We start from the raw sequence: 24133 nt of genomic DNA, 5'->3' as shown, positions 1-24133 counted from the left end.
AGATGCTCAAGGTCTGGGGCAAAACCGTGAGAAATGCAGGCAGCATTAAACTGGGATGACTGGAATAAAACTGGTCTTGACTGGAGGCAGTTTGTCCACTGAAGGCCTTTTCTTCTTATCTTCAACTTGAGACGATGACAACTTTACGGCTTCGCTGTGGTTGTCCCTCCAGCAGTGTTATTCAGGATGCTAGAAATGCACTGATGGGTTTCAAAGCAGGGGAACCAAAAAAAGCACTGATGGAGAGATTGATTCATGAGAAAAAAAAAGATCAAAGGAGCGAACTCTCATTAGTGTTAACACGAAGTGCAAATGTCCTTCCAGGAACTTCAAAGGAAAGAAACCGTGAAGATGAAACGTGGCTGTAGAATGAAAATCCTCCATCCCTCTTGGCCAATGAACCAGAGATGTCTGTGGGATGATGTCCATTGGGGAGGGTGTGCTGTGGTCTGGAGGGATGACCATGAGCTCAGGTGAGGTGCACAGAGGGAGCTGGGAGAAAGAAAATGAAGGCATGAGGACTCCCCTTTGCCTCACAGGGCTGCAGTATTTCTGGGAACCCAACAGAGGTAGAACACGACATCCCCCACCAAAAACGCCCAGCTGGTCCAACTGGTGACACTTCACAAGCAGGAGGAGCCCAAATCCCTTGGAGAATCACTTGTTGATGTGTTATTTCCAGAGAAACGAAGAGCTGTTCTGCACCAGGAGGTGCACGTGCTTGTTTAGACAAGTGTTAGCATTCTGAGATGAAATCTATGTGAGAGGCAGCCAGACAGGCTGCAGCATGACCATGACATTGAAAAGAATGCAATTTCACCAACCAAGCACCTCCGTGGGACTCCGACAGCGAAAAGAATCCCCAGCCTTCCTGTGTCACACCTCCATTATAAGAACAACATGCTTTGAGTCGTTCTCTGCCATGCTCTGTTTGCCACAAAGCCAGAACCACAGCCCAGCACAGCAATTGGGAAGCCCTGCAGCTGTTTTGTGCGATGGCACAAGTATGCATTTGCTCACCAGGGATCCTGAGAGGTTGAGACCCCACTGGAAGCACTGAGGTGTGAGCAAAGCTGGGTGCTGCAACCCTGTGTGCAAGCGAGTGCTGAAAAAATGGGGTTTAGCAGTGGAAATGAGACAAACTATCCACCAGCCTCATTATTTCAAACACAGCCAGGGCACTTCTCAAGAAAGCTGGGCATGCATTGTTCCATTGTCTGTATTTCCTATGAAACAGGATTGACTTCCTCATCAGATACATAGGAAACGGGCCAGCAGCGTCACAGCTGCCAGCAGCTCCCGAGATGGACAAGGCAGAAGGAGAAGGACCATTGCTTCCCCTGGGATGTGGGGAGTGCAGCTGGGTGAGAAAGCAGGCCCTCCATCACATAGGGCTTTCCTGGTTCTATATTCTCCTGCACAGAAGTGCTGCTTTGGTGTCCCCCCATGAAGTCATCGCATCCGTTGAGCTGCTTGCACGTGGCTGGGTTTCACTCAACTGGGCTGTGCTTAGCATAGAGCCTAAGCGAGAACAACTGATGCTGGATGTGAGGCCAAACCACAGCTCACGTGGAATCACAGAATCATTAAGGTTAGAAAAGAACACTAAGACCATCGAATCCAACCATCAACCCATCCCCACCACGTCCACTCACAGAACCACGGGATCATTAAGGTTGGAAGAGACCTCCAAATCCATCGAGTCCAACCCCAACCCATCCCCACCGTCTCCACTCACAGAATCGTGAAGGTTGGGAAAGACCTCCAAGACCATTAAAAGTCCAATCGTTGACCCACCCCCACCTTGCCCGTACACCACGTCCTTCCTTGAGGAAGGATGTTTGTGTGCAATGCCACAGGGACCACCCCCAGCCCCTCTCCTACCTCTTTTGGCATTTCCCTTGGGAAGAAGAAATAAGGCACTGCAGACACGGCCACGAGGCTGGCTGCCACCAGGAAGCCGAGCCACCAAGCACCAACCCACCGTGGGTCTTTGTTGGTCAGCAGGACCTCATCTGCAGCACAAACAGATGGAATGGTGTTTAGTCCAAGTCCCACAGTGCAACGAAGGCGTGATGCTGAGTGGCCCCAGGCACCCAAGACAACGGTGTGCTCCATGGAGGAGGTTCCCACCCTGGGGACCATCAGTTCTGAGGTCCCTGAAGGTGTACTAAGTAAGGGTGTAGCTGATAATAAATTAGAAGTTGTTGACTCCCTCCTGGGTAGAGAGGCCTTTCAGAGAGACCTCAGTAAATTGGAGGGCTGGGGAAGGTGTCAGGAAAGGTCGGGCTGAGTGTTAGGGAAAGGTTCTGCTGCATTGGGCAGTGGGCATGGGGCTGAGCTGTTGGAGCTCAGGGAGCTCTGGGACACAGCTCTCAGCCATAAGGTTGGGTGGTGAGGTGCAGGATCAGGAGCTGAGCTCACTGGTCTTTGTGTGTCCTCTCCAACTCGGGATATTCCACGGTTCTGTAGAAGCATGGAATCACCAAGTTTGGAAGAGACCTCCAAGGTCACCTAGCCCACCTACCACTGACATTTCCCTACTAAACCGCGTCCCACGGTACAACATCCAACCTGGCTCGTGCCATGCTACCAATCACAGAACAGTTTGGGTTGGAGGGGACACTTAAGGAGCTCATCCAGTTCCAACTCTGTGCTGTGGGTTGGACTGTCACCCACCCAAACATTTTGCCCAGGGTCCCATCTCAGCTCGCTCCTCAGCGACGCAGCACGATGGGGACGGATGGCTGAGCAGAGCTGCTGCCCTCACCCACCTCCAGCCACTTTATCGATGTCGACGTAGAAACGCAGCATGCCAGAGCCCAGCATGAAGCCCACCCCAGGCCCAACCACGGTCAAGGAGAACAGGATGCCTGCAGGGAAGAGAGCAGAGAGGGGCTCAGCTCCGTGCAAAGGGGCTGTGGGGGCTGCAGGTGGCTCCCACCACACCTGCCCCCACTGTGGGCTGTTTCCCAGCAGCTTTATCACCTCTCTCCTATTGAGATCTATCCTATCTATGGGGATAACAACCCCGTGCTTTCCAGGCTCCTTGTGCAGGAAAGGTTTTGCAAAACTCAGATGTTTCCTTGCTACTTTTCTCCAGCCTGCTCAGCAAGTTGAAATTCCCCCAGGGAGCCAGATGTGCCCTTTGACATCATAAATCTAGACAAAGCCAAGTTGTTCAAGGGATTTTTGATGTCATCATGCCACGTGTGTTAATTTCCATTGCCAGTTTACTGCCCGCCCTTTGCAGGGTGAAGGTGATAACAGTTATCAGCAAACCCTTCGATGTGAATTGCTGATGAAAACAATAAACATGCTGAAAGTCCCGCTCCCATTCTTTTAAATGAGCTCCAAAGGTCTGGAGCAAAATTTAGAACCACGGAATGGTTTGAGTTGGAAGGGAACCTTAAAGGCCATCTGGTCCCACTCCCCACAGCGCACAGGAACACCCTCAGCTCCAGCACTGCTCAGATCCCCATCCAGCCTGACCTTGGCTGTCTCCAGAAATGGCTTATCCATTTCGTAGGGCGCTTCCAGACAGCAGTGACCTGTTTTTGAGCCATCCTTGCAGGCCCATCCAGCTCAAAATACAGATAATAGATGCCAAAGGGCTTGGAGGACCTGCGTGGACCATCTCATCCATCCCACCACCGTGAGACATCTCTCTCATGCATCTGCCCCCACTCGTTGCACTGAAGGATTATTGCCCACCCTCTAGATGGTTGTTCCTGCTGTTTCAGCCTCTTATCATTTTTCCCACACCTAAAAGCAATCCCAATTGCTCCCCTAAATCACATTTTCCAGCACACCTGGTCCGTCTGTTCCTGCTGCAGAGGGTTAATTCTGTTTTCCCCTCTTTCCGCCACCGCCCCAGCCTTACCCAAGTAGAGGGGGGAGTTCCTCTCGCTGGCAAAGTCGTCGATGTAGGAGATCCCAAAGGGTTGGATGGGGACACCGCCGATGCCCAGCAGCACCTGGGCGATGAACATGACGAGGAGAACCTCGTGGTTCTCCCTGGCGGTGTGGGGGGCACAGATGGAGTCACTGAGGTTCCCCGAGGAGCCCATGCCTTCGGGTTGGCACAGGTCGGTGGTGTTGCTGAACACACCTGTGGGGACAAGAGAGGGTCTGAGGGTTGATCAGGAGAAAAGAAGAGAGCGGCAAGAGTGATTTGGGTTGGGAGGGACCTTAACGATCATCTACTTCCAATCTCCCTGCAGCGAGCAGGAAAAACAGAAATATAATCATATCATAGAATGATAGAATGGCCTGGGTTGCAAAGGAGCACAGCGCTCATCCAGCTCCAACCCCTGCTGTGTGCAGGTCGCCAACCAGCAGCCCAGGCTGCCCAGAGCCACATCCAGCCTGGCCTTGAATGCCTGCAGGGATGGATGGGGCATCCACAGCCTCCTTGGGCAACCTGAATAAGACTGCAGGGGAGGCGTTCATAACAGGATGTTTGTCATTACACCCTAAATCACCTGCAAATCCAAGTGCTCAACACAGAGCCACCTGTACCACCCACTCCAGAATGAGTGGTTAATTGTTATCCAACCACCATTTACCCCTGATCCCTGCGTGCAGCCGTGAATTATTCACCTATTCCATCTTCCTTTAGTGCCCATAGCTGAGCAAACCAGCTGCTCTCTGATGAGCCAGAGAAAAAGCACTCACTGGAGGCTCCTATAGGATTTGCTGGAGCTTTGTGGCAGAACTTCATAGAGTCATAGAATGGTTTGATTGGGAAGGGACCCATGAAGGTCACCTGGTCCCACTCCCCTGCAATGCATGGGGACACCCACAGCTCCATCAGTGCCCAGAGCCCCATCCCCTGACCCTGCGTGTCTGCAGGGTTGGGGCATCCACCACCTCTCTGGGAACGGTGTCACAAGAGAGAAGTATTCTGCCTTCTTTTCTTCTCATCCCTTCACCTTCTTTCAGGGAGAAGCTTCTGATTCCACCCTGACCCTGTTCTCCATGAGCAATAGATATATACATGCCTGTTTCTCACAAGATGTTGACTTTTAGACAGGGTCTAAACCCCAAGGAAACCCTCTCAGATGTCTCAGCTGCACATGGGCAGGAAGGGAGATGTCCCGCAAGCAGGAGATGGGCATGAAGCTGCTGCTCACCCACTGCAGATGACATTTCACCTCCTCTGCCATCCTCGCTCCTTCCCACACCTCCAATTTCCTTCCCATAAAAAGCTTCAGGGGTCAATGTACACAGCGTGCCTTATCTCAGGAAAATGAAAGTAAAGGAACAGCTGATGTGGGTCAGCTTGGTGCAGCTGATGGAAGAGGTGGCTTCTGTGCTATGGGTGAGGTCAGCTTGGTGCAATTCATGGAAGATGAGAGCCCTGATGTCTGGAGAAGGCCTTCCTGCTGCCTGGCTGCAGCATGGGACAAGGGGAACCAAACTTCATGCCCACCTCATGCCCTTCCCTCTGGCTCCAGCATACAAGCTGTCTCCTGGCTCTGCCTCCCCCCGGGCAGCTGTTGCCATAGGGCACTGAGATGGTTTAATTCACTCATTAAAACTCATCTTGCAGCTGCTGGTGCCTCAAGAGAAGATTGTTTCCTTCCTCTATCCCAAAAGGCATAAAATAAGTTCCTAGAGTACCTACTGGCAACGGACTGGTCGTACTCATAGGGTCCTGTGATGAAGTGAGGGAGGGACATGAGGAACCCAGCCAAGGAAACCAGGATGGCACCGCAGCCGATGAAGCGGGGCCGGTGCACGCGGCTCCCAAAGTAGCTCATGAAGACAATCAGCAGCGTGTTCCCCACCTGCAGCAGGACACAAAGCAAGAAGCCTCAGAAATGCCAGCAGAGGAGCGTGGGAGGAGCGTGGATGGGAGAAATGAGCAGGGCTCACCTCGTTGAAGGACGCGAGCAGCCCTGATGTCTTGCTGGAGAGGCCGTAGCGTTTCTCGATGGTTGAGATGGAGCTCTTCAAGTAGCTGGAGACCAGGAGCTGGGAGAGCTGCAGCAGCCCGTGGCAGAACACAAAGAACTGCCGACACAAAATGAGAGCATCAGGCACCGTCACTGCGAGCTGCAACACTGCAACAAAAGCGTTTGTGCAACTCCTGCACTAAGGCACGGTCATGGAACACAAACTAGCCAGTGTGGGATCATAAAAGGCAAGTCCTGCTCGACCAACCTCGTCTCCAACCTTGCAAATCTTATGGGCAGCAGATGAGGGAACTGGGATGGTTTAGTTTGGAGAAGAGGAGGTCAGGGGAGACCTCACTGTGCTCTTGAAAGGAGGTTGTGGTGAGGTGGGGGTCAGCCTCTTCTCAGGTAACAGCGACAGGACAAGAGGAGATGGCCTTCAGTTGCACCAGGGGAGGTTCAGGGTGGATATTAGGAGAAATTGGTTCCTCAAAGAGTGGTTGAGCATTGGCACAGCTGCCCAGGGAGGTGGTGGGGTGTTCAGGAACCATGGGGCTGTGGCAATGAGGGATGTGGTCATTGGGCACGGTGGGGGTGCTTTGGGTTTGGGTGTGGGGATCTGAGAGGTTTCTCCAGCCCTAATGGCTCAATGGAATATTCTCTCTGCTCCTGCCAGCAGTGGTTTTCTGAAGTTCAGTCGCCACCATCGAGTAGATCTCTGCTCAAAATTACCAGAGGGTTAATGCTCGTAAGGAGGGTGCATTTCTTCAGCAGATAAATGGCTGTGGATCAACAAATCCTTTCACCTGGGCTGCTGCTCACTTGTGTTGGCCTTGACCTGAGGTCTACAGCAGGAGTTGTGCAGCCCTCCTATACCCAGCCCAGTCAGCCTGACCCCAGCAGCCGCCCCGGTGCTGGCAGGAGATCCAGGATGGAAATGAGCCCTTCCAAACATGGCAACGAGCAGCTCCTCTCGAGAAAGTCAGGAGGAGGTCAGGGAGGGGAATTCAGTTCTCCAGTTTCCCCCCATTTTTTTTGTTCATTTTTAGCTCTTGCTAAGATTTGGATGCAAAGGGTTTTACCTTCTGTTGGAAAGCGGGATGGATCTTCTTCATTTCCAGAAGGAAAACTTGTCAAAGACTGCCAGCATCCCAGAACAAAGCCCTGAGCCCATCTACTGCCAAGTTTGGGATGGATCTGTGGTGTGTGCACAGCTGCCCCAATAAACTCACGCCTGAGGGCAGCCTCCATCCTCCTGCTCCTCGCACAGAAGCATTTCTCCTTCATCAAACCATCCCAGGAGGGATGGAGGCTCCCTTCACCACATCTCTGGCACTCAATAAAGGGAGGGAGGTGATGGCCAATCTCTTACCCTGCTGCCACGTGTCTCACCACGTCCTTTCCCAGTCTCCAAAGGAGTTCAGACCACCTCAGCACCCTAAGGAGCACCAGGGTGTGGGTGCCACGACCTTCAGCCACGTGTCGTCATCCTGCACAGCAGGACGCCAGCCAGATAGGATGGGCAGAATAAAGCACAGAAAAGGGAGATCCCTGCACAGGACTCCACGTGGCTGGGTTACAGCTCTGGACAAAGACCCCAGTGCTTCTGGCTCAACCACCTGCTGGTTATTTATCCAGCAGGAAAAGAGGAGCAGGCTGGTGGCCATTGGATCTGCTGGAGAGACAGGCATCCCTGCTGCCCTTCTGCAGGGATATCCAGGTGTTCACGAACCCCTCGCCCCTTCCCCATCCCTTCCCACTTCTTGGAGCACAGGTTGTGATTCCTGGCCCTCAATGCCTGGGATGTGACACCACGCATCCCCATCTCCTTCAATCCAGCTGGCTGGATTTGGGGTTTGGTTCTGTCCCAGCGGTGAGGTCTGTGATTGCAATGGAAGCAATGGAAGCAGGCTGGGGGCATTCTCTGGTGCTAATGTCATGGCAAAAATAGCCAGCAGTCATCCTACCAAGTGCCCCAAGCACACACAACAAGGGGGCTTCACCAAAGACAAGGGAGGGGGTTCACGAAAAACATTGGGGTGTAACCAGAAACAATGGGGTTATGACAAAAACAAGGGGTTGTGACAAAAACGAGGGGGTTTCAACCCAAACAAGGGGCTTTCAGGCAAAGCAAGGAGGGTTCAAAAATAAAACCGAAACAACGGAGGTTTCACCAAAAAAAAAAAAAGAACAAATCAAAATAAATCAAATGGAAAAGAACCAAATTCAACAAAGAAAGAAAGGGGAGTTCAACAAAAGCAACGAGGCTTCACAAAAACGTGGGGATTTCAGGCAAAAAAAAAAAAAGGGAAGATTTCAACCCAAACAAAGGGGTTTCATTCACCAAAAAACCAATGGGATTTCAACCAAAGCGAAAGGAATTTCAACAGAAACGGGGGGGTTTCAAAAAGCAACAGAAGGGGATTTCACAAAACAAAGGGAGTTTAAACCCAAACAAGGGGGTTTCAACCAGAACAAGGGGGTTTCACCAAAAATAAAGGGGGTTCGACCAAAACAAGAGGTGTCAGTCAATAAAAGGGGGGATTTCAACCCGAACGAGAGAGCTTCCCCAAAAATAAGGGAGTTTAACGAAAGCAAGGGGGGTTCAGTCAAAAAAGGGGGGTTCAATAAAAACAATAGGGTTTCAACCAAAGATGGGGGGCTTTACTGAAAATAAGAGTTTTTTCACCAAAAAAACCAAGAGGGTTCAAAAAAATCAAGAGGGTTTCCACCAAAATGAGGGGGTTTCACCCAGAATGGGAACGGTCCCCAGGCCTCAGCTTCCCACTCTAGGGGGAAAGAGGCAGCCGGCCCTGGGCGATGCCACATAGGCAGCACACTGCAATCCAGAGCCCCAGAGATCCCTGATCTGCTGGGAATCTGGGGATGAAAACATCTCCCTGGGGCTTCCCAGTGATGGAAAGGAATCTCATGGGGGAACAAAACTCAGAACTGGAAGAAGGACCCAGGGAGGGAGCAGGAGCCATGGGAGATCTGCAATGGTGTAACGACTGCGGGATCCTTAGGGAGAAGGAAAGGGAAGGAAACTCAGCACAGCTTCCTGAGGTGGACGTTGATAGCAGAAGGACTGCTTTGCTCTTTCATTGAACGTTTTGACCTTTTTTCTCCAGCACGTGACTTTTATGAAATGACTGTTAGCGACCAAAGGTTGAAAAGCAAGGAGCAAGCAAACACGAAGAGCACTGCCCAATTTTTTTCCCCAAGTTCTGCAGTGATTTTAAGGCAACAAGTTTTGGGGGGGAAAAAAAAAGCATCTCAGCAAAACTCAGTTGTTTGCAAAATCTGGAAGAACTTCTTCACTTCCCATTCCTCCACGGTGGTGATTTGCTTTTCTTGGGCAGCCAAATCTTGCAAATAAAGCTCTGTGAGGCCACATCTCCTCTTTGTGCTCCTCCGGGAGTCACTGCCCTGACCACAGGGCATCGTTAGGCTGGGGAATATCTTAGAGAACAAATAAACAGAGAGTGGGGTAATTGCTGGTGTCCGATTCCCAGTTTGCACCATTGCAGTTGTGCCCCAGCACGATGTCTGCCATGGGGTCCCAAGGGTTCCTCCAATGAGGTCCTATCAGTCTTCTTCTTCCCTTTGGGGCAGAAGACCACCAGGGCTGGACACGTGAGGATGCAGATGATACCTTACAGTCATCTCAGCTGGGGCAGGGAGATAGGATGTGAAACAGGGCCTCTGTGTCATCCTTCTGTGCCATTTAGTTGTTTCAGACCGTGACTTGGGAACAGTGGGATAAACTGGCCTGGGTCAGATGGGCATCGTGACAATGAATCCTCCAGATTTATTGTTCCAGGTGCTCAGGAAGCCCCATTATTTTAATATGTATGAAATTTGGCTGAGAGGCAACCTTCCTGCAGCCGAAAGCCATCCTCAAAAGTGACCCCACCAGCCCGTGGAACCACAGCTCCTCCTGCGCTGAGCATCTCCACCATCCACAATGGAGTTGGAATCGCAGAATCATAGAATCGTTAGGCTCATGGAGCCACAGAATCAGTAAGGTTGGAAAAGACCTCCGAGGTCATCAAGTCCAACTCCAACTCATCCCCACTGTGCCCGCTTATAGAGTCATTAAGGTCAGGGAAGATTACTAAGATCATCAAGTCCAACTTTCAACCCATCAGTTGGGGAAAAGATCACTGGGATATGAGGTGGGTCTGCAAGCACGAGTTCCTCGTGCCTGACAGCTGCACAGACCTCCCAGAAGCAACCCCAAAGGCAGCTGCTCAGCATCTCCTCCTCATTAAGGGCCAAGCCACACTGACATCCCCCCCCCTTATAAATTGGCAGTGTGCTAACAACTTGAAAACTCCAACTGAGTGCTTGCGTAGGCTGAGGAAGGAAGGGAGAGGCTTTTTAATGCAATTTACGTAAACATTTGATGCCTCCCAAATGACTCCTCTACAGGAAACACCTCAAAGGAGGCAGGACTTGAAGGCAAACACTCTCCTGGAAGCTGAGAGAGAGGCAGAGCAAGATGGGTTCCCATCAGGGACCTGAGTGCAGAGCTGGGCCACCACCAAGTCCAGCACTGTGTCTGCAGTGGGGGTCAGATTGCAGCTAGGACATCTGTCCAGAGCAAAGGGGAATCGCAGAATCATGGAATCACAAGGTTGGAAAGGATCTATAAGATCATCCAGTCCAACCATCCTCCCGTCACCATTGCTACCACAAGCTACTAAAGCATATCTTGTAGGGAACATCTCTGCTAGAGGGCTGGAACTGGACGATGGGTTGGGGCTGGATGATCTCTATGCTTCCTTCCAATCTAAGATTGGATTTCTTGGATTTCTCTTGGATTCTTGAATCTCTTGGATTTCTGCCTCTCAAGGAGTTCTTCTCCTGGTCTGTACTCATATCTGGGATTGCCCCTACCCAACAGCATTTGTTGAACCCTCTGGGTTCTTGATTGCCCATTTTTTGAGCGTGTCCATGCCTCTCTGGATGGCATCTCTTCCTTCTTTGTGTCAACTTTACAACTCAGCTCAGTGTCGTCTTCAAACTGCTGAGGGTTTGATCCCACCATCAGCATCATTGATAAAGATGTTGAAGTGCACCATTCCCTAAACAGACCCCTGGGGGACATCACTTGGCACCGCCTCCACTCGGACACGGAGCCACTGACCACCACCCTCTCCAACCACTGTGACCATGCAACCAATTCCTTCTCCACCCAATAGTCTGCTCTTCAAACCCGTACCTCTCCAATTTAGTGACAATGATGTGGTGCAGGACTATGCCAAAGGCCTTGCACAAGTCCAGGCAGACACCAGTTGCCCTTCCTTTGTCCACCAGTGCCATCCCTCCGTCATAGAAGACCACCAGATGATCAAGCACCAGATTGTCCTCCCTACCACAGGAGGAGCAGGGAGCAAAATTCTCAGCAGTGCTTCTCCCTGCAATCATGGGCTCTTGGAGAAACTCAGTATTTTTTCTTTCTATTTCTGAAAGACACCACAGGAACTTTGCAGTTTCTTCTCTACGAAGCCTTGCATCGTGTTGGCACAGTATGAGTGCTCCTGAGTGCACTCACAGGGGGATACAGAACTGCAGCCAAGTCTAGATAGGCAGCAAAATGTAGGACTGGGAGCTGAACACCAATAACTTCCCTTTCAATGGTTTGGGAATAGAAAGAAGACTCTTACAAAGCTTCTGTTATGTTTGCCAGTTTAATTGCAGCCCGTTGCATGGAACTGGGTGTAAAGCTCCAGCACTGATGTGGCAGTGACTGGCAACAGAGGTGTGGGGCAAGGACAGCTCTGTTCTGCTTTTCAAGCAAGGCACAGAGCAGAAGACATCAAGGGCTGAATCCAGGGTCAGGTGCACCATGGAAAAATGGCAGTCCATGCATTCAGGTCTTTGCCAGGTTGTTGGAGCCACAATGGGCTTCAGTGGAAGCATCAGCAGGCCTGACTTTATCTATCCTGATGCTATCTATATTGACATTGTCTATCTTGACATTATCTATTCCAGTGTTAGCTGTCCAGAAGTGATCCATCCTGATGCACTGTGGGAATGACTGTCAGATATCTTTATGAGTTCATGGCCCATCAGTCCACGGAACGTTTCCTAGGAGGGAACAGCTTGAGTTATGCCTCTCTGTTCCCTTTGGACACACAGCAATTAACTTTCACACCCCCCATATATTCATGCTGATAAAAACTGCACTCCTCAGTCACTTCAAATGCACAAATTGCACTGTGCAATTGTTTGGTGTTCCTGGGAGAACTGTTCAAGCACTGGTCTTCAAGTTATCTTCTGTAAGGAAGTCATCTGCTCATTTAGAAACTGGACGGGGTGACAGAACTTCTTGAAAACCCAAAAATAAATATAGAACAAGGTTTGGGGGAAGCATCATGTGCTGAGTTGTGTAGCTGGAGACAGGCAAGCCCAGCTGTGCCATAGGGGTGAGAAGAAGCCCTTTGACCGTTCAGTGTGGAACACAGAGCTGGAAGAGGTGTTGCTCTCCTTTGTCATGCCTGGCCGTGGCTTTGGTGAGGTTGGTCCAGCAAACATGAAGGATCAGTCAGAGCTTCTTATGCACTGGAACTGGTTGCCCAAGGAGGCTGTGGATGCCCCATCCCTGCAGGCATTCAAGGCCAGGCTGGATGTGGCTCTGGGCAGCCTGGGCTGCTGGTTGGCGACCTGCACACAGCAGGGGTTGGAGCTGGATGAGCGCTGTGCTCCTTTGCAACCCAGGCCACTCTATCATTCTGTGATTCTTCCCTTCTCATCTTTCCATGAGCAGAAATCCGGCTCTATGATACCATGAGGAATACTCTATGAGGAACATGGGTACCTCCTCACCCCGTTTCCACCCAAATCCCTCCCTTTTAGCCCTTCTTGGGGTGGGCTCCAGACACCTCCCAGTATCATTCCAGCACACACCACCAGTTTGAGAGCTGCCTATCTCCAACCTGAAGCTCCCCCAGCTCCTCCTGAGCACCTGCCCTCGTGGACGTCTCACTCAGCAAAACGGATGTTGGTTCTCCACATAGACCCGTGCTGACTTTGCACACCAGTGGCTTTCATGACTGGAGTTTCGAACCGCTTTAAAATATCTTTGCAAGGAAAAATCGATGGGGTTTTATATTTAAAGATGTTCATGATGGAGTGTGAAAAAATAGAACTGCAGCGACTGGAAAGAGGGTGGGGAAAAAAGCCCAGGACTGCATGGCACCAGTCCTGTGCATCCAGCGCATGCATTTCTGGTGACCCACTGCCTATGTGACTCTGAGATCACTTTGTGACCTGCAGGGGATGACAAGGTAAAATTCACCCACACTTATTAAAAAAAAACACCCCACAAGCCTAAGCAAATGTTCCTTGCTAAAATAACAGAGAAATTTTATACCTTGAACACTGGGGTCTTTTTCCCTAAAGCCTGGTGAGACTCTGATATTGACTCCCAGCTACACTGCTGGTAGCATTAAATTACCTTTAACTGAGGACACATGATGGCCCTGAGTCTGACAGGACATTGCATTTCTGCAGGACTCTGAAGGAGCAAGCTTTATATGACTGCCCTCACCAAGTCACCACCAACCCTGCTAAGTCAACAGAAGCATCTCGCATCCTGTGCTCCATTTATTCACCCGAGAGCCTCAGCATTGGTCCTCTCCCTTTCTTTAAAAGATAACATTGGGACAGATGATGTCAGGGTAGAGAACATCCAACTTCTCTTTGTTTAAAGAGCATCTTGAAGGCTGATCCTCACAAGCTCAATGACACGCTCCATTGAGCGGAGAAATTGCCGCCCAGCTGCTGCTTGGCTTTGGTTGTCTGCCTCTTTGGGCACGTGGGAAAAGAGCACGAGACTTCCAAGCTTTGAGGAACAAAAGATGGAAGTATGAGCTGATGCCTGCCGAGCACTCGATTTCTTCCTGCAGGGCAGCAGTTGCTGCTGATTTGCAATGCTTTCTGCCCAATTTGCAGACGTTCTTTATCTCGGTGTTTATGCCTTTTTCCCTTCTGAACGTTGCTGCGCTGTGCATCGCCTTCTCCAATAGAATCTTCACCAGTGGTCCCTTGTGGCCCCCACATTTCTTCCTCGCTTTGAGAGGGAACCTTCCACCTGGCTTTCCCATGGACCACTCACAGACACCGACTTCTGGAGATCCTCAGAGGGGTTTGACATGGCCCATGTGGGCTGGCTGCCTGCACTGGGCCCAGCAGAACTTCTGGGGTGATGCGGAGGAACCTCCTTGTGTGCCCCGGAACGTGGGACAGCCCAAATACCCAACACACAGCTACCTGAATCCACATGGGGCCAATGCAGGGCGGGTGGCCTGAGTCATTGCTTGGGAATAAATGCACACAGCAGCAGGGTTTACACCAGCTAGATGCCTACATTTCTGTAGGAATAAGCAGCAATCCCATCAATGCCTTCTGCAGGAAGCTAAGCTTCTCCAGGCCAGCAAAACCAAAGGGGTTACGGAAAGCAGGATGCATTTACCTTGATGCTGAGAAATGGGTTCCTGCAGAGTGCTTTCCGGGACCGATCCGGGCAGCTGCTCTTTGTAGCAGTGCTTGTCATTCTGTCAGGTCTGCTTTGTCCTCCTGCCAAAATAAATCATGTGGCACAAAGCTGAGTGCTCCGTAGGAATCTGCCTTGCTCAGCACAGCAAAATCCTGTCATGCTTTGCAAACGCCCACGGAACCGGCGCACGGTCATCATCATATTAATTGTTCTCAGTTTTAATTTCTGTTAGCTTTTCATTTCTGCAACAAGCAGCATGCAAAACACAAGCACACTCATCCCCAGGGCTGCATGAGAGGTTCAGAATTATCAGTTATTTCACTCCAATGCAACAAAGTACCAACTGCTTGAGGAAGGAGAGCTGGGGCCTGGATCCTGTTATTCCTGAATCCCAGTTGTACCAAAACGTAGAATTATAGGAGCACAGAATGGTTGGGTTGGAAGGGACCTTAAGGATCATAGAGTCATGGGATGAGTCATGTTGGGTTGGGTTGGGTTGGGTTGGGTTGGGTTGGAGGGTCCCTTAAGAATCATAGAACCATAGAGTGTGTTGGGTTGTGTCAGGTTGGAAGGATTGGGTTGGAAGGGTCCTTAAGAATCGTAGAACCACAGAATGTGTTGGGTTGAGTTGGGTTGGGTTGGAAGGATTGGGTTGGAAATGTCCTTAAGAATCATAGAACCATAAAATGTATTCGTTGGGTTGGGCTGGGTTGGGTTGGGTTGAAAGGTGTGGGTTGGAAGGGTTCTTAAGCACCACAGAGCCACAGAATCTGTTGTGTTGGAAGGGAAGTCAAAGACCATAAAGTCATGGAATAGTTGGGTTGAAAGGGACCTTAAATATCAAAGAACCATAAAATGAGTTGGGTAATGTTTGTTTAGGTTGGGTTGGAAGGGACTATGAAGACCATAGAGACATGGAATGGGTTGGGTTGGAAAAGTTCACCAAGACCATCCAGTCCCACCATCAACCCACCGCCACCATGCCCACTCCTACAATCATAGATGCACTGAGACCAGAAAACACCTTGAAGACCCCCAAGTCCAACCCCAACTCATCCCACCATGCCCACTACCCATGTCCTTCAGTGCCACATCCACACGCTGTGCCTTGGCCAAACTCCACGACATAGAATTTTTCCAGCCTCAGGTCACACCAGGGAGGTCTGGATTGGATCTGAGGAAGAATTTCTTCGTGGAGAGGGTGGTCAGGGGATGCCCAGGGCAGTGGTGGAGGCCCCATCCCTGGAGGGTTTAAAGGACATACGGATGTGGCACTGGGGGACAAGGTTTGGTGATGGGGCTGCACTTCACCTGGAAGCATCGCCTGCTTCCTGGCTTCACAGCCATCTCAACTGAACTGCAAAAAGAAACAGAAATCCATGGGAACCCCTCCCTACACCTCTGACCTCCTTCCCCGTTCATCCATCTCTTCCCTCTCTCTGCAGTGAGTGATGGGGTTGGGTTTTTAGCAGGGTTGGCTATTCAGTGCCCAGACTTCCTGAGCAGGAAGTACCTGCATTGTTTGCAGGCCTGCTAAACCCATTAGGCTGCAGCTAATTGTTCAACATAGATGTTTCCATCTTGGTGCCCTCAGGCTCCACAGCAAATGGGGCGAAGGGCTTTGCGTCATTATTTTGTGCAGTTCTATTTCCTCCAAGACGAGAAGCGAAGGAGCGGGTAGGGTAACCTCCAACAGATTAACAAACACGCGGGTTGAAGTAAATTCAGGAAGGAGCTGGCTTAATTGTGGTGTTCATAAGCCCTTAAGTGAATTGCATGGGAGAAGTAAATCCCAGACTGCTCACTTACCGGCTCCTTGGCTTCCTCTGCAAAAAGCAATCGCTGCCCTCAGCCCCATTTGCAGAGACAAGATATTGCTACAACGGGATCAATAGAGTAAATTTGATCATAAATTAAAGCTTCCACCAAAAGCTCCCCCTGAACCTCTGGAGAGCACAGGCAGCACAGGAGCAGAAGCACCCACCCGGCTGCAGAGCACAGCATCCCGTATTGCCTGCCTGCTGAATTATTGACAGCCATAAAGCATTTGGCTGCTGGAGCCGCACCACCAAAGGGGCTTTCTGATGGAGCTGCAAAAAGCAAAGCCTGAGCTCTGGAGGAGCAATTGGGTGGATGCACGGCCAAGCCTGGCTCCATCCCACCACGCACACCTCCTGCCTGGTGTCCTGTGGGCTGTGCTGCATTCCCTTGGTGTGACTCCTCCTGAGACCCCAAATGCTGCAGGGTTACAGAGAGAAATCGACTGCGTTTAGGTGCTGCTCACCCACAGGTAACATTTGAGCATAAAACAATTAGAGAAGCAGCACTTTGATCCAGCACTGAGGGCAATGAGCAGTTCAGGGGATAAGACCTCATTAACCATCCCGCCTTGCAGCGGGGATGGCAAACACAGGAGACAAACCATCATCAGGGTGAGGAGAGAGGAAAGCAAAGAGGGCAAAACATAGAGGGGTTTGGCTGCCTCTTGCCCCTCTGGGGGCTCTTGCAGCTGCAGGGAATGAGAGAGCACCAGCACTTTGCAAGGCGTATTGCAAGCGCTGCCACCAAAGCAAGCAGCTCCTGGTGGCGCTGGCAGATGCTGTGCATGCAGAGCTGTTTACAAACACGTGACCTCAATTAATAACCCGGGAGCAATTAGGTCCTGTTTGCGCAACCCGACACGTTGATGCAGTGAGCTGAACGAGTGCTGCCAGAGAGAGCAGTGCTGCAGCTGCTCCTGTGCTGCCACGTGCATCCCAACCCCAATGCACCCCAGAGCTGCTGCATCCCAGAGAGGTGCTTCCTGCACCCAGTGCTGCTCCGTTGGAGCTCAGCATTTCACCTTTCCTCCCCCCATATGACAGGAGCATGCAGTGCATTTACTTAGGGAAGGAAAGGGCAGGTCTGAGGCTATGCATCCTCCAGATGACACTGCACCAGCTGCAAGCAAAGGATTTGTCCTCAGAGTCTTATTTTCTCCAAACTGATGGCCTGGGTCACTGCATCCTTTGGTAGGGCAGAGCCTGGGGATGCTGGGGGTGGGGGAGTGCGATGCTGAGCCTGGATCTGACACTTCCACACCAACAGATGCCATAAGATATTGCCATTCCTGACCTCCCTGCCCCCTAACACCACTGCTGTGGACATAACCCCATTGCAAAGTCTTTACTGAACAGCACGGCTCCTGCTAGCTGAACAAGGGAAAGCACACACTGGGCTCAGCTTTGGAAAATAACAGTGAATGTGATACTGCAAAGCAAATCCCCACGGGGGATTCATCTGTTATTCATCTCCTTTCTGTGGGATTTCTCAGTAATTTGCACTCTGCAGTGGTAAAGTGGGAACAGTGTCTGCTTGTGTTGATGAGCCCCTGTGTTAATTGGGAAACTGGCTGAGAAGATGATCTGTAGTACAGCAGAAGGAACAGAATCCTAGGCTCATAGAGTCATTATAGTTGTAACAGGCCTCTGATATCACCAGGTCCAATGGTCTACCCATTTCCATCGTGCCCCAGTCATAGAATCACGGGATCATGGAATCATTGACCTCCAAGAGTCCCAAACCTGACCCCAACCCTCCCCACCATGCCCCCCGACCACTCAGTGCCACATCTCCATGATTCTGGATCTCCTCAGGGATGCGACTCCATCAATCCCTGGGCAGCTTGTGCCAGTGCCAATAGATGGTAGCACCCCAAAGCTGCTTCCATCTTGCACCATTGGGCAAAAAGAATGGGACCAGCCCAGCTCAGTGACTCTTTGAAATGGGAGGTGTCAGGAAAATGGCACAGCGGAAGGCAAAAAGGAAAGTGAAAATGGGATCAGCCCAGCTCAGCAACACTTCAAACTGGGATGACACATGGCAGGGTACCCAGAAGCAAAGTAAAAGGAAATCTGCTACTGAAAAGTGCAAAATTCAGAAGAAGAAAGAGAAAAATGGTGTTGAAACCTATGAGATGAGACAATGGGTGGTGAGGGAACCCCACCAACCCCAGCTCCTCTGCTCCGGGGTTGGGCTTATTGCACAGGAGGGAGAACAGGGACGGAGCACAGAGGCAACCAGAGCAATGGTGGAGATGTCCCACTGGAAAGCTTTATCTCACAGCAGCCCTGAAGTCCTCACTGCAGCAATGCCACCTCAAAATATGGCAGATCTGTCCACCCATTCACCTCCACCGTGGACGTTGAACCATGCTTGCAGTCAGCAAAGAGGATGATTTGCAGCAGCAAATCAGAAAACAAGATTATTCAACGTGCTGCCTAAAACCTTATGGGACACAACTCAACGTGCAGAGATGCAGCTCTGTGTGGCTGATCCCTTGTGTGTCCTTGAGCTGAACTGCACTCCTGCTCAGGAAACTGCCAGCACAACGATTGCAGAATTCACACAGCTGCAAGGGCATGAGCTGCAGGGAGACTGAGTGAGGGATTGCTTTGCACAGAGCAGGTCCTGAGATGGGAAGCAGCAAGAGCATGGGGGCTGCAGAGGTCCTGATCCAATCCTGGTGTGTTCTAACCCAAACCTGGTGGGTTCTGAGCCGACTCTCATGGATCCTGACCCAACCTGATGGGTTCTGACCCAAATCTGATGGGTTCTGACCCAAATCTGATGGGTCCTGACCCAACCTGATGAGTCCTGACGCAATCTGATGGGTCCTGACCCAACTCTGATGGGTCCTGACCCAACTCTGATGGGTTCTGACCCAACCTGATGGGTTCTGACCCAAATCTGATGGGTTCTGACCCAAATCTGATGGGTTCTGACCCAACCTGATGGGTTCTGACCCAAATCTGATGGGTCCTGACCCAACCTGATGGGTTCTGACCCCAATCTGATGGGTCCTGACCCAACCTGATGGGTCCTGACCCAATCTGATGGGTTCTGACCCAACTCTGATGGTTTCTGACCCAACTCTGATGGGTCCTGACCCAATCTGATGGGTTCTGACCCAAATCTGATGGGTCCTGACCCAATCTGATGGGTTCCTGACCCAAATCTGATGTGTCGTTACCCAATCTGATGGTTTCTGACCCAACTTAATGGGTTCTGACCCAACTCGGATGGGTTCTGACCCAAATCTGATGGTTTCTGACCCAACTTGATGGGTCCTGACCCAATCTGATGAATTCTGACCCAAATCTGATGTGTCGTGACCCAACCTGATGGGTCCTGACCCAACTCTGATGGTTTCTGACCCAACCTGATGGCTGCAGAGCCTTTGGAAGTGACCCCTGTGAGGGATGGCTGTGATTGCCCAATTCCCAGACTCATTGCTGATGTCTTTTCTGAGATAGGAGATCTCATCTCTCCCCGCTCCTTCTGCAGCCTCTGCATTTCCTTCCCTTTGCTCTCCAGTGCTTTCTCCTCTTGTGGGCCAGTCCACCTTGGCCCACGTAGCTCCACCTCTCCTGCTCCTGAGGATGGTGGTGGTGGTAACCACAACCTCAAAGTCACATCAGGACAGTCCCTGTGCTGAACAGACATGACAGAGTGGCATCCATCCTCAGAAATCGACCCTCCAAATGGTTCCCATTTTCCATGGATGAGATCGCAGAGAGTTGCAGCTCTCTGGGAGACTGCAGTAAGAGCTGCTCAGGGTTAAGCAATGCCAAAGGGATGGATCAGAGGGAAGGTGTGAGGAAATGCTGCTACAAAGAACAGGGAACTGAAAGAGGAGCTGAGGAGAAGTGCAAAATGTCCCCAGCCAGCAAAAGAGATGCTGAGTGGAGGTGGTTATAAATACCAGGAGGAAACACAGTGGATAGAAAAGATGGTGTCCCTAAGGGGCAACGATGGGACAAGGACCTGGAGAGGCTGATAACAAAGGGTGGCCACAGCTCTGTGCAGCCATGGGTGCTGGAGCCAGACTGGGGGAAAAAAACAAGTATTTTGGGCATGGCCTGTTACCCAGGCTGGCAGTATTGCTAGTGCTAGATCAGCCAACGTCAGTGGTGGGCTTTGCAATGAGCCCAGTCTGTGTTATTTGACCCAGAGATTAGAATCACAGAACTAAGGTTGGAAGAATTAAGGCCTTGAAGATTCCCAAGTCCAACCCCAACCCATCCCTACCATGCCCACTCCTACAATCACAGACTCACTAAAGTTGGAAAAGGCCTTGAAGATCCCCAAGTCCAACCCCAACCCATCCCCACCATGCCCACCGACCCACTTAGGGGAGGTTTGGATTGGATCTTAGGAAGAATTTCATCACGGAGAAGGCAGCCAAGCAGTGGATGAGCAGCCTGGGAAGGTGATGGAGCACCCATCCCTGGAGGATTTAAGAGCTGTGTGGATGTGGCACTGAGGGACAAGGCTTGGTGACAGGCTGATGGTTGGATTTGGCCACCTCAAAGGCCTTTTCCAACCTAGAACCACATCCTCGTCCAGCTGCTTCCAGTCCTCACCAATTTTTCAACCCAAACCCGTCTCCCTTTGGGTCATTCGTGACTGTGGACCACCACATATGGGGCAGTGCTACTTCTGGCAACCCACTGCAGCAAGGGGAGGTCGTTCATGCCACCACTCAGCACCCATCTTCCACTGTTGGATGGATGCAGAAAGCCTTCATCCTCAGAGGTGTTGCTTCTTTCCTTTTTGCTGCTGGGTTTTTGAACTCCCTTGGGAAGAAGGCGTGGGAGCATCTCCTGCACAACTCAGATGCATCAGCAAAGCCCAGTGAAGGAGGAGATGTTTTTTATCTGGAAGCCCCCAGCTGGAGCTGCATCCCAAAGCAACCCCATCCTGATTTCTCCTGGAGGATTGCAGCACTCAGATCAGGTTTCCAGCCTGCAATTCCTTCTGCTGCTCGCTGCTCTGCAGCATCGTAACACTGCTGTCTCCTTTTCTTTCTCAAAACTAACATTCTGAGGTCCTGAGATGGGTCATGATCCTCCCCAGCCATGATCTCCAGTTGACATTTAGCAATCAGGCTCCAACCGTGGTGCGCATGAAGGCGGAAGGGCAAGAGAAAACAGAGAAGTGGAAAGCAAGGAGAGCAGGTCGCACCCCAACCAAATCACACCAGTTTAGGATAGATGCATTTTTGGGGGATGGCAAAGCAGATGGGAGCCACAATCAGGCTCAACCCATGGGCACAGAGGGGGAGAAATGTCCCTTCTGATGCTTTTCACCTCTGTGACGTCTCCCATTTGAGCACCGTAGGTTGGTGCAGAGCAGAGGGTGAAAAGGCTGTAGTCATGAAATTTCTGTAGATATCTGATAATATTAAAATAAAAGCCTGTTGGAACAAATCAACACAGCTCATCCTGGTGGTGAGAAATCATCTCCTGATGGGAACTCAGATAAAGGATGGCTCCATCACCTGCTGGAGCTGCACCAAGGGATGCTGCAGGGGATTATCACACCCAGCTATGGGATGCCACGTAGATGTGGATGCTGACAGGCCCTTGGAGAAGCTCAGCTCTGCCCTGTTTGCATTGCTGGGCCACCTTCCTGCTTCCTGCTGCTCACACCCAGCCTTGAGCAGCTCTCCTGGGGCTGATTTGCTGCCATTTCCCATTGCACTGTGAATCTGGAGCACTGAGAGCAGCAGTGCATGGCCAGGCTTGGGCACAAAGCTGTGGGACCTGAGAGCATCCTGGTCTACAGATCCCACCCAGGAGTCCCACTCCACACATCTCACCCATTTCCCAGCTCCACGTGCCCCCAGAAAGGCCACCAAACCAACCAGCAATGCCCCCAACCAAACTTCCATGTCCTGGGGACTTCCATGCCTTAGGTCATGTCACTGGGTCACTCAACATGGAGACCCCTGGCACGCTGCTCCACTGCAGGAAATGGGAAGCAGTGGGGTTTTGTTTGGGATTTGATGGCTGGAGAAAACCCACAGCGCTGCTGCAAATGGATCTGTGCAGCTGAAAGCTGCCCCGGCCATATCCAGGTGGGAAAGGAGCAAGGAGGGCTGTGCCCTTCCAGCACCCGTGCGCCTTGCAGAGAGCACCATGTGCCCCTTGAGCAAAGAGAAACTCCATAAAACAGAGAAATAAGAGGTTGTATAACTCCTATAAACGGGCAGAGAGAAGGGTGTGAGCCATCCAGAACAGCTCTGTCCCCGGGGTGGGACCTTGCTCCTCTGGGTGTCCCCATGCCCACCAAGAAGCTGTGGCAGTGCAGAGGAGCCCACACAGAGCCTGCCACCAGCAGTATCTGCCCTAGTTTGCAGGGAGGACAGTTCTGGCTTGCTCCAATGCTTTGCAGGAGTGGATACAACACTTCCACTGTTTGCACACCTAAGGAGATGCGTGCTTCACCCCAAAGCAGTTCAACAAAGCCAAATCCAGCAGGGACCCAACGCCACCCACCCTACGCCTGCAGGCAGAGCACTGGAGGCTCCCCACAACCAGCAGCAATGCAGCTCTGTGCAACCACCACATCACTGCATCCCCGCAGAGCTGCCCCCTCACGTCACTTTGCCCCCCACCTCCCCACTCCTGAGCGCAAATACCATCAGCAACCATTGCGTGTTGGTGCACAGAGGGGTTCCTCCCTGCAGCAGAGGACTGGGATCCCCAAGTGCCACCACCCCACAGGGAGCCATCGTCCCCAAAGCCACCAAGACGGGGGGGTGAGGGGAGGCATTCCCATAAGCAAAGGAGCAAAACTGGGATAGAAAGGAGCTTTGAGGTGCAGGAAACCTTGCTGCAAGAAGTGGAGCTGCTTTGTTGGAAAGAACGGATTGAAATAAGCAAGCAGAATGGAGAGGAAGCAACAAATGCACGTGCAGAAAGCCCCCCTGCAAAACAGGACCCTCAGCAATCACTGCCTTTTGCTTCTATTTGATTTTAGTATTTCCTGGCTGCTGGAAATATCCAGCCGTGGAACCAAGCAGTGCAAAAGAAGGCAGTGAGCAAAGCAGCATCAGACACTCACAGTTGTAGGATTCACCACATCCCCGTCCCGGGAGCAAAACTTTTCCTTTGGCAGAGCCTCCAGAGCCATTCAGTGCTTTTACTTTCCCAGCCCAGAGGTGGGGCTTCAGCTCAGTGCAATGTTAACCCCAACTTTTGCAGTCGTCCCTTTTGATGGGAGTTTATTTTCCTTCCTGAGCTGCAATCCAGAAAAAAAAACCAACCCAAATATCAGAGTTCTGCCCCTGTGTTGTGCTGACGGGGGGCTGTGCAAGCTGTGTGCACGGTCCTGGTGCACGCTGGGCTTTGCTTTTTCCCCTTTCTCCATTCCCCTTTGCACAAGGTTCCATCCCTCCTAACATTCATTAGGAATATTTTTCTGTTTGACGCTGCAAAGGGGGTTTCTCCCTTTGGATCCCACTGGGTTGGGATATTGGTAGGTGGGCCCAGGGGATCTTTCCTCCTTGCTTAAATCTGGAGGACGGCCCAGCTGTACAGTGGATATCAAAAGATTTACTGCTTTGCTTGAACGACCCAGAGAGGTGATCCTGTTGGTGCTGCATGCCACAAAACACCACCAGTGGGTGTTGTGCACCATCATCTTGCATGCATTTTTGCGTGTGCACCTCTCAGCCTTCCTAAAAGTCATCTGCGTGCAGCTGGGATTGCTCCAAAAAATCCCAGCCAACAAATTCCCAGCCCCTTCCTGGACTCCCAGCAGCATCAGAGCTCTGCAGGTTGCAGCCATCCCTTCTCCTGCTGCTGCTCAGCCAAAATAGGGAACCTGTTCTCCTCCCATCCCCAAAACCAAGAGATGGAAAGCCCAAAGGGGACGCTTCCCACGGCAGATGTGCAGCGCA

The 24133-nt window shown here is 51.4% G+C and overlaps 1 protein-coding gene across 3 annotated transcripts in view; it reads right to left on the bottom strand.

Moving 5' to 3' along the window:
• SLCO2B1 (solute carrier organic anion transporter family member 2B1) overlaps nucleotides 1–23513 on the bottom strand; it is a 43359-nt gene extending 19846 nt beyond the window's left edge. The window contains exons 1-7 of one of the 3 annotated variants that reach the window (XM_048933618.1): nucleotides 23296–23513; nucleotides 14383–14486; nucleotides 5881–6018; nucleotides 5630–5792; nucleotides 3884–4111; nucleotides 2775–2873; nucleotides 1885–2015 (exon numbers count right to left, since the gene is read on the bottom strand). In XM_048933618.1, coding sequence (XP_048789575.1) covers nucleotides 1885–2015; nucleotides 2775–2873; nucleotides 3884–4111; nucleotides 5630–5792; nucleotides 5881–6018; nucleotides 14383–14463 — 840 coding nt within the window. In that variant the 5' untranslated portion in view covers nucleotides 14464–14486; nucleotides 23296–23513. Of the gene's footprint in view, nucleotides 1–1884; nucleotides 2016–2774; nucleotides 2874–3883; nucleotides 4112–5625; nucleotides 5793–5880; nucleotides 6019–14382; nucleotides 14487–16215; nucleotides 16278–23295 lie in introns of those variants that run through there. The other 2 variants (XM_048933617.1, XM_048933620.1) reach the window with 2 other exon arrangements.
• Nucleotides 23514–24133: the final 620 nt, after the last annotated feature.

The sequence above is a fragment of the Lagopus muta genome, chromosome 1, assembly GCF_023343835.1.
Source record: "Lagopus muta isolate bLagMut1 chromosome 1, bLagMut1 primary, whole genome shotgun sequence".
NCBI lineage: Eukaryota > Metazoa > Chordata > Aves > Galliformes > Phasianidae > Lagopus > Lagopus muta.
Note: the sequence above shows the minus strand (reverse complement) of the source record. Positions and strands in the feature narration are given on the sequence as shown.